This window comes from Cnephaeus nilssonii, assembly GCF_951640355.1.
Source record: "Cnephaeus nilssonii genome assembly, chromosome: 14".
In the NCBI taxonomy this organism is placed as follows: Eukaryota; Metazoa; Chordata; class Mammalia; order Chiroptera; family Vespertilionidae; genus Cnephaeus; species Cnephaeus nilssonii.
Window position 1 is genome coordinate 26,480,281 of NC_137085.1, and position 13,181 is coordinate 26,493,461.

At 49.6% G+C, this 13,181-nt stretch overlaps 1 protein-coding gene across 4 annotated transcripts in view; it reads left to right on the forward strand.

Moving 5' to 3' along the window:
• The window catches only part of TBC1D2 (TBC1 domain family member 2), a 47,079-nt gene continuing 33,898 nt past the window's right edge, over positions 1 to 13,181 (forward strand). Inside the window, exons 1-3 of one of the 4 annotated variants that reach the window (XM_079789980.1) lie at positions 1 to 935; positions 4,274 to 4,415; positions 10,029 to 10,176. In XM_079789980.1, the coding sequence (XP_079646106.1) occupies positions 567 to 935; positions 4,274 to 4,415; positions 10,029 to 10,176 (659 nt within the window). In that variant the 5' untranslated portion in view covers positions 1 to 566. The remainder of the gene's footprint in view (positions 936 to 4,273; positions 4,416 to 10,028; positions 10,177 to 13,181) is intronic. The other 3 variants (XM_079789979.1, XM_079789977.1, XM_079789978.1) reach the window with 3 other exon arrangements.

Consider the following 13,181-nt stretch of genomic DNA (forward strand, 5'->3'; position numbering starts at 1 on the left):
GCGGCCGAACCCACGAGCCCCACACGCCCAGCAACACCGGAAGTGGTGCCACCGAGCCCGGCGTCTCTCTCAGCCAATGGGCGCGTGATGCGCCGTCCGGCGGAGACCCGCGCGGCCCCTGGGGAGAAAAGGCGGCGGCCCCTCGGCGTGAGGACCTTTCCTTCGACATTACTACGCGAGTTACCAGGACGGTATGGTCCGTGACAGGCGTCCCTTCCCGTTCCTCTCCCGCCCATTAACCTAGCTCAATGACACCACGCCTCCAGCCAGAGGCCCGCCTCACGCCCCGCACCTGCCCTCAGTTAAGATGACTGACTGGCGGGTACCAAACCCGGAAGTGGGCGGGGCAGGAGGAGTCTGCGGGGGCGTGTCGGTGGGCGTGGTTTGGTTTCCGAGGGGCGGGAGGGGCGTGGCCCGCCACCCTCCCGGGCTTTTGGTCGGTGAGGCTCGCTCACCGCTGCGGGTCACCCCTGGGCCCGCCCTCGCGCCCACGTCGCCCTCAGAGCCTCCGAGATTCGTCCCGAGTCGGGCTGCGGACCTCCTCACCCTGCGCGGTCCGAGCGGCGATGGAGGGCGCCCCGGAGAAACCCCCAGAGCCTAGTTCCCCTGCCCTCAGGTCCGGAGAGCCTGTGGCCAGGGGCCCCGAGGGGCTGCCTCCCGAGGAGTCCGAGGGCTGCGCCCGGCCCCTGGAGACGGCCCCCAAGAAACTCTGCGGATACTTAAGTAAGTTTGGCGGCAAGGGGCCCATCCGGGGCTGGAAATCTCGCTGGTTCTTCTACGACGAGAGGAAGTGCCACCTGTATTATTCGCGGACCGCGCAGGATGCCAATCCCTTGGACAGCATCGACCTCTCCAGTGCGGTCTTTGACTGCAAGGCGGACGCCGAGGAGGGAACTTTCGAAATCAAGACTCCCAGCCGGATTATTACCCTGAAGGTAAATGGAGCCGTTTTCCCCTTGTAAGCAGGGATGAGTTCCTGGGGCACGGCCGGGCGCCGGTGGGTGGTCACAGCAAATTTACCGGGAAAATGATCACCGATCCTGATCGCCCAAGGAGCCCTGGGTGCCCGGGCTTTTGTGATTTCGGAAGCGCATTCACGCCCAGTTTCTCACTGGGTTCCCACAACAAAGGCAGGAGTGTCGGGTCCGTAGTTCGGATCAGGAAACTGAGTCAGAGAGATGAAGTGGCTGGCCCCACCTCAGGCTCCCAGAGGGCGGTGTATGTAGCCCATTCTTGGGATCTCATAGTCTTACTTCCTCTCAGGACCGCATCCGAACTTGGGGGTGTGCCTGACAAGGCAGTTACCTTAACTTGCTTACTTGGGGCTGACGGTATAGTCAGGATGGGAGTTTGCAATCCTCCCTCGAGACCTAGATTCTAAATCACTTTTCTTGATGTTCTGGCCAAAAGGAATGGATGCTGAGAAAATGTTGGCAGGGACTGGGAGGTAAACATTGAGGTTTCACTGATCAGCTTAGACTATTCATCGGGGCATATCCAAACCTGCTTTTCCTATCAGTAGGTTTTGTTTAATCTTGTTTGACTGAGAGAGCCTGAAACGTGGAAAGGCCATGTGCTTTGAAATCAGACAGGATTGGATTCAAATTCTAAGTCAGCTACTTACTAGCTGTATGACCCTGGGCAAGTCACTGAACCTCCCGGAATGTAGGTAGTTTGTGAGTTTTAAAACAAGATATGTAAGCGTCTGGAACAGCAAATTGTTGAAATACTCCCAAGCACCTAGAATACAACCTGGTACCTGGTGGGTGCTCAGTAAATGTTTGTTGAGTGAACACACGTGGTGGAGCCAAGAGGAGGTGCCCCAGAACTTAATTGGAAAGACAGATCTGCACTTTGAAATAAGAGTTCAGGATCCACACTCTGAACTAAGAATGTGTCAGGAGACAGCCTTCCCACCCCATCCCACCTTCCCAGCCCTCCACCCCTACCTCCAGCCAATTGGGCATCTATTGAGGCCCCTGAATGCAGCCCACAGCTTCAGCTCTCCTTTACAACCAGACCAGCATGGGGAGATCAGATAAAATAATGGAAACCAGGAATTCCAGGCCAGGCAAGGCAGGCATTTCACAGGTCATGTGGTTTACAGGTGTCTCCTCCCACTGGTTGAATGCTGTCTGCAGGGTCTCCAACACATGGCTTTTACTATTCCATGGATCTGTGTTCATGCCTGGCTCTGTGCTAGGCACTGGGTATGGAGCCAAATTACACCTATCCCCTGGTGCTCAAACAGCTTAAGATCTGGTGAGAGAGACTGACAGGGAGATTGGCACGCACAGTAAAATGTTCTGTTAGAGACGCAGGAAGTCCGTACCAGAAAAGTGTGGTGACAGGATGGGTCAGTTCCACTGAGTGGGAGGGTCCATCCAGAAAGGACATCATAGAAGGGATGATATCTGAATCCTGAAAGAGGACATCAGTTTTCTACCAGCAGACAAGAGGGAGAATATTATTCCAGGTCCAGAGACCCCCGTGAACAAAGATGGGAAATCATGTTACCACCCAGTGTCCAGGCAAGTTGAGGGACCCAAAAGATGGAATGGGAGAACAGAGGCCCACGGGCGAGGGCAGGGCATTATGAGTGATGACAGGGAGCTTGGGCTTTGTCCTGGGGGCTGTGGGAAATTGTCAAAGAGCTTTAAGCAAGGAAGCACTGTGATAGTAGAATGCTTAGAAAGCTCAGTCTGGCTATGGAGTAGAGAACAAATTGGGAGAAGGCAAGGCTGGTGGTCAGGGAGTCCATCAGGAGGTGATCAGGAGAGAATGATGGCTGAGCCAGAGCAGTGACAGAGCGAGACGGTGGCTCGGGATGTGAGGCAGGAAGAATGTGAGAGAGGAGTCAGGGATGGCTCCTGTAACTGGCTGACTGCCTGGTTGGTCCAGTCATTGATAGGAGTTGAATCAGGATGAGGAGGCAGTAGGACATCGGGTGTATGTCTTCCTCGGTAGACTCTTAAGTTCTAAGAGGACAGAGGCACATGTGTTGGCTCACCACAGTATCTCCAGTGCCTCCCTCAGTCCCTGACACAGATAGCAGGTGCTCAATATATACTTGTCCAGTGATTTAATAAAATGGGTTTGGTTTGGGGCTGGACCTTGTCGGTACAAGGTCATGGTGAAGCCATGGGAAGGCCTGCGGTCTCTCAGGGAAAGGGAAGACTGGTGGGCATCATTTTATCTTATTTGATATCTTTACAACAGACCAGGGGCCTCTTTCTTGGAGCCCCCTGGCCTCATGCACACCTCACCTGTGAGCCTCTTAAAAGAAGGTGCTTGCCCTGGTTGCCTGTAGCCTCCTGCTTTTCTCATGTGGCCTGGATTGTGAGCAGCTCTGTGAGACTCACCATCCACTCCGAGCGAGCTGCCCAGCTTCTGTGCCCAATCAGTCGCAGGCCTTTGCTACATAAGCCACATCTCCTGGCCATAAACTACAACAAAGCTCTGGGAGTGGGAGAAGTGGGAGACCCAGGTTCTGGGACCAACCCGAGCGGCTTCAGAGCCTTAGTTTCTCCATCTGTAGAAGGGGCTGGTCACTCCTGCCCGGCCTCCTTCCTGGAGGATCTGGTGACCTAATGGATGTGAGAATACATGTTTGAACCATCCAGTGGTGGAAGACCAATCAGCATCAGCCATTAACTATTTGTGGTGGGGCGGGGGGTGCGGTGCCTGGAGGGTGCCACTTTGTCGTGCTGGGCATATGGCTTTCCAGTCCCCATCATATGCATGATTTCAGTGCATCGCGAAAACAGAAGGGAATCTCCATTCCACAAAAAAGTCAGCTAAGACATTGAGATGTTGCACAGAGAGACAGAGATAGTGATGGTATCCTGGGCCCCACCCAGGGCAGAATTTTAAAGCTCTTACCCTCTCTCTTAGCACCTCCAAATTCCTTTACCCAGTGAGCACATTTTGAGCACCTACTGTATGTCAGTTACTATGCTGGCCACTTTACCTTCCTTACCTCATTTCATCCTCATAACAACTGTCCTATGAAATGAGTGCTATCATCACCATAGTACAGATGAGGACACTGAGGCCCAGAAAGGTTAAGGAACCTCTAAGTGGGAGACCAGAGCCTGATCACCTTCTATAGCTAAGAAGCAGGTGGTGTTTTCTAGGTGGGCACCCAGCCACAGTAAAAACTTTTTCTGGGAAGGAGCATTACCAAGCCTCCCTTGACCTTCCCACATCCCATATCCAGTGCCACCCTGTGGGCACAGAGCCTTCCTTGCCAACTAACCCTTGTGCTTCTCAGGCCGCCAACAAGCAAGTGATGCTGTACTGGCTGCAGCAGCTGCAGATGAAGCGCTGGGAGTTCCACAACAGCCTGCCTGCACCTCCTGTCGCCCCTGACGCTGCCCTGGCTGGGAATGAGCCTGCCCTGCGCCTTGAGCTAGGTACCCAATGGGCTCGCCTCCTGTGCACACCCAGGGCTCTTGGTGACGAAGCCTCACCCCTCCTGTTAGAAGTGAGTGGGAGGAGCCCTCTGCTAAAGAAGCAGGGAGCCAGGGATGTGACTCAGGATCAGTTAGGGCAACCAGATAGTGGCAAGGGCAAGAATATGGGCTCCGAGGCCAGGCTGCCTGGTTCACATTCTAATCCTGTGTGGTCTTAGGCAAGTTGTTTACCCTTTCTGAGCTTTAGTTTCCTTCCCTTGAAATCAGGTCAGTAAAGAAATTATACTTACTTCTTAGGGTTTTGGTGAGGATTAAATGAATCCGTATACTTGAGTGGTTGGAATGATGCCTGCACATTGTCCGTTCAATAGCTGTCCGCTACTATTAAAATGACTATAATGGGAATGTCTTAAGAAATGAAACTTTCACCCAGTTGCTCTGAGGTAGGTTAACAAGAAATTGCAGATATTGTTACTGCTGCTTTACACAAATGCTTTTGTGCTATGAGTTGTGTAGACCAGTGTTCAATGTATTATTCCTGTTGTTCGCATAAGCCAGAATCCTTCACCCCCACGTGGCCCACAAATAATTTTCTTGATCCCAAATCCTACAACATCCCAACAGGGAGGAGTCCTGGAAATCACACCCTCCCACCCCCATGCTGAAGCCAGGAATATGATTGACAGATTTTAGAATCAGGACTGACCACCCACAGCTGCCCCTGCAGGAACACAGAGAGTGAGGTCCCACCACAAATCTGCAGCGTGTCTAAGATGCCTCATTCTTAATTAACAGGGAAGCCAAATGGGTGAGGGCAGGACTGTGGCCAAGTGCATCCTAGACCTCCACACCCGGATGTTTTTCATGTCCCAAACTGAGCTCATCTGCCCTTGACTCTTCTCCCCCAGTTTTCCTTCCCCCATTTACCCAGTTGCTCCAGTAACCAGGAGCCACCCAGATTCTTCCTGCATCTCAGTTAGCCAGTCGTCAGTCACCAGTGCTGGCCTCGTCTCCCTGTGGCCTACACATCAGACCCAGGCCCCACTTCACTGCTGTCACCTTGGGTCAGGCCTCAACTCTTAGCTGGAAAATTATAGAGCAGCCTCCGCCCTCTGTCACAGCCTGCCCCCTCTGACCATCCTCCTCACTGCAGTCAGAGTGAGCTTTCTAAAGTGACAGCCTGAGCTCAGCCTTGGCTCAGTGGTTGAGCATCAACCTATCAACCAGGAGGTCAGGGTTCGATTCCTGGTCAGGGCACATGCCTGGGTTGCAGGCTCAATCCTTAGTGTGGGCATGCAGGAGGCAGCTGATCAATGATTCTCTTTCACCATTGATGTTTCTATCTCTCTTTCCCTCTCCCTTCCTCTCTGAAATCAATACAAATATATTTTTAAAATAATAATAAATAAAGTGACAGCCTGAGCCCCACTCCCCTTTCCTGACTGCTCACCATGTCCCAGGCCCAAACACAGTCCTAGCTCTTTAGCACCAAATTCAGTCCTTCCTGCTCTCACCTCTGTCTGCTGCCCCAGCACCTGCCTCGTGTCTTATGCTTCAGAGTGCCAGAGGCGTCTCTGCTCTCCTCTCGGCCTGGGAATCCTACTTCTTTTCGATGGCCAAGCTTTAGTGTCCCCCCCCTCCTCTAGCCAATCTCCCCTTGGAAGCCTTCTGGGACTTTGTCAGCTGGACTCTATATGAGTCCTCAACACTTCCAGACCATTCTTGAGGCCTGTCACATTGTGTTCTAAGTAGAGTGTCCTTGTCAATCTCTGCCCCCTAGCCCTAGAGGGTGGGGGCTGTGTCCTTGTCACCTGTGTCCCCATCACCTAGTGCCCTGCCTGGCACATTGGATATTTGTTGCATGAGTGTATGAGCAAATACATTGAATTTCATAATTAAATGAGGAAAGGAATGTAAAGCCTTTAGCATAATGCGAAGCACATAATGCTCAGTACATGGCATCTGTCCTAATAATATTATTATATGTATACATGTACACTGTTATTATTATAACAACTGCATCTTTTTATTGTTAATAATCATCAGTAATTTCTCCTGAGAACCTTCTGAGTGTTTTATGATTGTAAGGGCTTTCTTTGGGGAAGGGTTTATTTATTTTTGCTTCTACATTTTTATTCTACCCTCCACTCCCCACCTCCCAGAGCTAAACAACCCTGGTTGTGCTGAAAACTGCAGTTTGAGTTGACACAATTCCCCATCAGCCTCGGACCAGAAGTAACGAGAAGCCCTCCCTGACTTGAGATGGGAAGAACCAGGTTATCAGTTTTGGGACCCCAGGGCTCACCTGCTGTGCTGAACCCTTTCCAAGTTCTTGAATTCTGGGGTTTGGGTTCAGCACACTCAGCGGGCCTCTTCTGGGCCAGCGCCCGCTGTGGGCATGGGGGCAGGGGAATGGTTGTCATGACCAGGGCGCCAGTCTCCCAAGGAGGACACTGGGGAGATGCAGGAAGCAGGCATGTGGGATTCCCCTCTGAAGCCTTACTCATCCTGCAGCAAACCCTCACCATCCCGGACCAGGGCCCCTGTGAAACCTTCTCCAGCTTAACCAGAGGGACATTTCTGGAGTCTTGAGCAAGCTGGCAGGCCGTGGGTTGGCAGGCTGGAGCAGGCTGCCCCACCTCTCCAGTGCCTCCCTTCCTGGGAGGAAGCAGGGGCCTGCCGCCAGGGCGATGAAAACCTACCAGCTGGCGTCTGACTGAGTCACAGGCGCTGCATCTTGCACAGCGTCTTGGGGCTGCCTTTGAGCACAAGGCACGTTCTCTACAGCTTTAAGCGTTCACACCTTAATTTTATATTTCCCCTGAACATTCGTCTCCATAGAGCCAAGGAAGATCAAGGGGAAGCCAACAGATTGATAATAAAGACATGGTGCCAAAGTAGAAAACATCTCACAAAGCACTTTTATAAATGTTTGTCATAAAAATATCCATACCACTTACATTGTTGCAACACTTCACATGCATCATCTAACTAATCATCACAACAATCTTATGAGATTTTTACTGTTATTTTCATTTTACAGAAGAGAAAATTAAGGGTCCAAGAGGCTCAGGTCAAATAGAAGATGTCAGTGCTGAAATTTGAACCCTAGTTTGTAGACTCACACAAACACGCACCCCATCCTCGAGCTGAGGAGGTGACGGGCCATGTGCCAGGGCCCTCCAGGAAACCAGTGGCCTGCTGGTCTAAGCCCTGGTTGTAGGTGATGGCTTCTTCCTGCTGGTAATAGGACAGCCTCTACAGTTCAGGCAAAAGGAGAAGTACAAGTAAATGCTGCTGAAAATTTTTTGTATGGTCACCTCACTGGGGGCACGTCTCCAGGCTGGAGAGGGACCCAGAGGCCCCAGACCAGAGTCTTGGGTCAATTCTATTTCCTGAAGGAAGTGCTACCTTCCCTGTGGCATCACCATCATGTGCCTCTCATCCTTTGGACACACCCTTTGCCCTGGGAGCTTGCGCTTTCCTTCTTAGTACTGTCTGCTCGTCAGAAATGCTGCTGTAATAAGGAAAAGTGAGGAGCTGTGTTGAATCCATGGCTCTGCTAGCTGCTGTGCGACCTTGGTCACAAAATTCACCTTCTCTGAGCTGCTGTTTCCTCGTTGGTGAAACGAACCCCATGGTGACATTTACCCCCAAGACGTAGTTCTGTGTGGCCTCAGTAGGTCTAGAGCCACAGGTGGAAGTTAACGGAAAACAGATATTGGCAGTTAGGGAAGTACTTGCCAAGACATTAAAATCTTAGACAGATGGTAATTTTTTTCTTTGTTGTGATTGAGGGAGAATGAAGATGGTTAAAGTATTGATAAGCAAGGAGACCTTAATTATTTTGAATCAGCTCAAAGTCTGAATCAAAGACTCCTTTGAAAGATGTGCATCCACAGTATGGGGCTTTATGGTTTTCTAAACATTTTCATATATTTTAACCCTGAAGGAGATAGAGTGCAGAGTGGCTGTCCAGTTTTTAAAATATGGAACCTGAAGCAGAAAGAGAAAAAATGATCAGCCCGGTCACAGCGTCCTCCCAGCAGAAACATGGTTTGGCCGCCAGGTTTCTTCTGGCTCCTGCTGAAACCCCCAGGGGCTCTGCCATTCCAGCCAGATGTGATCCCTTCTTAGCCACCCCATCCCATTTGTCCTTATCACCTCCTCCTCTGGGACCCTCCTGGCATCCTCAACTCTGGCTCTGGAACCCCTTCCCCTACTCCTTCTGCAGGCCCAAATCACCACCAGCTCTCCAGACCGCTCTAATGCCCTTCCTCCAGGAAGTCTTCCCTGACTTGAGTTAGAAGGAATCTGTCTCCATTTCCCAGAACTCCCAGAACTCTGGCTGGCCTGCCCTCTAGCATCCACCCAATTGGTCTTCCTAAAGCATGCACTTTTCCCTGCTCCTGAAGCTGGGAGCTTCCTGTGCCTTTGATGATCTCACTTTCTCCAGCCCCACCTGGAAACTTTAGGGTAGAGGCCCAAACAACTGAGAAAGTAAATTGAAGGGAGGAACGCAAAAGAATGCGTGGGTGTGGCCAAGTACCAGCCAGGCTGCCGCATCCGAAAGAGCCTTTTGGGGATTGACAATGTGTTATTTGCAAAGTTTATTTTCAAGTAGATTGAGCAACTCTCGCTGGCCCCCACCATTGCATTTAATGTTCTTGCAGATGCAAGGCAAAAATAAATGTCCGCTACCCCTTTGCCCTCTCAGTAAGAGGGCCCCAAGTAAAAGGTGTCTGCTGCCCTGCGCGTCTCAGGGCTGCCTGGTCAAGATCATACCATCTCCAAGTGGCCTTGGTTCTCTTCGACTTCTGGTAGCACTCAAAGGAGCTTTCACCTCCTTTCTCTTATATCTCAAATAATGTTTCATTAGTCTTGAAACCTTCCTTAATATTAAGCCTTTAAAGTACTCACTGTATAAGAATCCCTGTTTAAGCAGAACATTTGAAAAACATAGAAAAGTAGCCATAAGCCTACCACCCAGAGACAGCCAGTGTTAGCATTGTTATGACCTCCCCCCTGCCTCTTTTTTTTTTAATTAATGTAAATGATTTTCTGATCAGATAACAATACAAAACGCTTTACTTTGCTTTTTGGTACTCAGTATTGTGACCCTAAAATGTCCCTGTGTTGTAAAATCTGTTTGTTAGTACCTACTTTTGATAAATATATATTATTTCCTGTTTATAGATGTAACCCATGTTTACTATAGAAAATTTGGGGGAAAACATTAAACTATAATGAGTAGCCTGCTCACTTTTAATCCCAGTATGCAGTTCTGACCACTGTTAAGATTGCCAAGTATTTCTTTGAGACTCTTCCTATACAATGGAGATCATACTATAACCCTGATTTTTGTCTGGCTTTTCAACCTTAGAGTATGTGCCATGCATATTCCCCATGTTCTTAAGCATTCTTCCTTAGCATCATTTTAAATGGTTGAGTAACACCCCACCTGCCTCTTTGGCTGCTGTTAACCCACAAGAAAGTCTTGCTCAGGCTGACTCCCACCTGCTCCCAGTGGGAGCTGAGCCCATAGCACCCACCTGACTGGTCTTGCCAAGTGCAATGACCCAATGGGTGATTTCCCTTTTCTTTGTTCCCCAGAGCAAGAGGAGGCGGAGCTGGAGGAGTTCCTGTGCCCCGTGAAAACACCCCCTGGACTCGTGGGTATGGCAGCCGCCTTGCAGCCAGCCCCTGCCATGCCCTCGGCCCTTCAGAATATTTCCCTCAAGCACCTGGGAACCGAAATACAGTAAGTGCTAGTGGGGCTGAGGGGCTGGCCAAGAAGCAAGCAGCCCCTTCTTCAGAGCTTACTGTGATCTGGGGTGATTCCCAGTAGGGAGGAGGGCCTGGTGGGGAGGGTTTTAGGCCAGTGGTTCCCAACGTGGGACACACGCCCCACAGGGGGGAATTTTATTTTTAAGGGGGGCAATTAGAGAATGAGTTGTTAACAGTGAATTTTTTGCATTTCTTATGTTTCTAGGGGCCTCATATACAGTATATAAATATATATTGTGACATTTATGCATTTCAGTTCTCTTTTATATGTTTTGAAATTTTATTTGCTATTTTTTTTCATATCACTTCATATTATTATTTTTTAACAATTTTTTAGTGATTTCTTCCTCAGTACTTCAACTGTCCTGTCATTCTTTTATTTTTCTCTTTCATGAATGCCATGTTCTTTGGAAGCTTGTTTAGACCAAGTTAATGTCCTTTTAGGCTTCCTCCACATGACTAGGAGTTCACTTGGAGGTGCTTAGGTGGGGCATGGCCAAAAAAAGGTTGGGAACCACTGGTTTAGGGGCTCTATTTTCAATTCATGCTATTACTTTAAAATATTACATTCATTGTTCTGATTTTAAAGGTAGTGCATATTCTTTTTAGAAATTAGAAACATCTCAAAAGATATAAATTTAACATTATCCATATTTCTATCACCCAGACAAGCATTCTTAGAATTTAGTGTATCTCTTTCCTCCTCATTTTCTGTACACATACATGTGTAATTGATATCATGCTGAATGTAATGTGGTGATAGCTTCATAAATGTCTATATATGTCAAACACATCAAATTATTTACTTTTAATGTGTAATTTATTAGATGCCCATCATTTATCAGCTACTTTTTCATTTAATAATGTATTATACATACAATTTCTCATTGGCAGGCTTCGTTTTAAATAGGTTATAAAAAGATAGCAATATGGCCTGGGCTTTGGAGTCAAATTGCCTGGATATGTGTTCTGGCTCCACCAGTCATGGGCTCTGGTATCCTTGGCAAGTTGTTTGATTCCTCTGTGCTGCACTTAAATTGTTAGTAAATATAAAATTCAGCAGTGCTTGCCTTATATGGTTAGTGCAGGGGTTAATCGGTCAGTGCATGCAAACTGCTTTCGAACTGTGCTTGGCAATGGGTAGGTACTTCATAAATACAGGGTGGGGCAAAAGTAGGTTTACAGTTGTTCACATGGAAAATAATATAATCCTACCTAATAAAAGACAAATATGCAAATTGACCATACCTCCGATACACCCACAAGCCACGCCCACAAGCCACGCCCACCATCCAATCAGAGCGAGCATGCAAATTAACCCAAACCAAGATGGCTACAGCCACAGAGAGCAAGGGTTCCTAGGTAACAGAGGAAGCCAAGCTTTCTGCCTGCCCTTGCCAGGCCTAAGCCTCCATTCAAGCTACAAAGTTTCAATTATAGAAGGTAAAAAAAAAAAAAAAATTATAGAAGGTAAACAAATTCAAACAAATGGCAGCAGAATGGAGCTTGAGAGAGCAGGCCAGGGTTGCCGCCAGCAACAGGGGAAACAAAGCTTTCCACACACCCTGGCCAGGCCCACCCGCTTAAGGCAACAAAGTTTCAATTATAACCCCAACAGAAATGGCTGCCGGCCTCGGAGAGAGCCCCAGGCTTGGCTCCGCTCCAGGCTACAAAGTTTCAATTGTAGAAGGAAAATAAATTCCAGATACCAGGGCCTCCGCTTGGGTTGCCAGGGGGTGTGGCCGGCCTGCAAACCACCACAGGCCCCTCACTCAGGCCACCCCACGCCCCAAGGGAACCCCCACCTGATCCGGGACACCCTTCAGGGCAAACCAGCTGGCCCCCACCCCTGTACCAGGCCTCTATCCTATCTAATAAAAGAGTAATATACAGATTGATCATCACTGCAACACACAATATAGCTGCCCCCATGTGGTCAAAGATCCTGCCCCCATGTAGACACAAGATGGCCACCACAAGCTGGCCAGCAGGAGAGGGCAGTTGGGAGGCACCCAGCCTGCAAGGGAGGGCAGTTGAGAAGGACCAGGCCTGCAAGGGAGGGCAGTTGGAGGTGCTCAACCCTGCAGGAGAGGGCAGTTAGGGGTGACCAGGCTGGCAGAGGAGGGAAGTTGGGGGCAAACAGGCTGGCAGCAGAGTGGTTAGGGGGTGATCAGGCTGGCAGGCAGAAGCGGTTAGGGGCAATCAGGAAGGCAGGCAGGCAAGCAGTTGGGAGCCAGCAGTCCTGGATTGCGAGAGGGATGTCCGACTGCCCGTTTAGGCCCAATCCTAAACGGGCAGTCGGACATCCCTTGAGGGGGTCCCATATTGGAGAGGGTACAGGCTGGGCTGAGGGACAACCCCCCTCCGTGCACGAATTTTGTGCACCGGGACTCTAGTGATTTATAAATAATAATACAAGAACAAACTTTCACATACTCACAACTGTAAACCTACTTTTGCCCACCCTGCTGCTGCTATTGTAGCTCTTACTGAAGAAATGGAAGCTTTTGGGAATTCAGACTATACCCAATTCTGATCTGTTTGGGTGCTTATTTTTTGTGAGGACTTCATACAAACTGGACCTCTTAGAAAGCAGAATAGATTGTTCACTGGACTCGGATCAGAGACCCTGGCTCTGTGTGACTCAGGCTTAGCATTTCCCTCGGTCAGCCTCAGTGTTTGAGTTTGCGTGGGTAACTAGAAGGGTAGTGATGCTGTTCCCAGGATAGAAGCAGGTTTTAGGGGAAAGACAATGAGTGTTCTTTAGGGCCTGGAGGTAGACTACCCATCAGGCACTGGGTGGAGGACCTGGAACTCAGGAGAGCAATCTGAGTTAGAGAGAGACTTGGGGAGTATGGGGCATGGTTGAGCCCCCGCTCCCCCCCCCCCCCCCAGTGTGAGTGGACAAGGAGGGTGCCCTGCTGGGGATCTTCTCTAAGGAGGAGCTGGAGAGAACTGGGAGCATTGTGAGCCTAATTG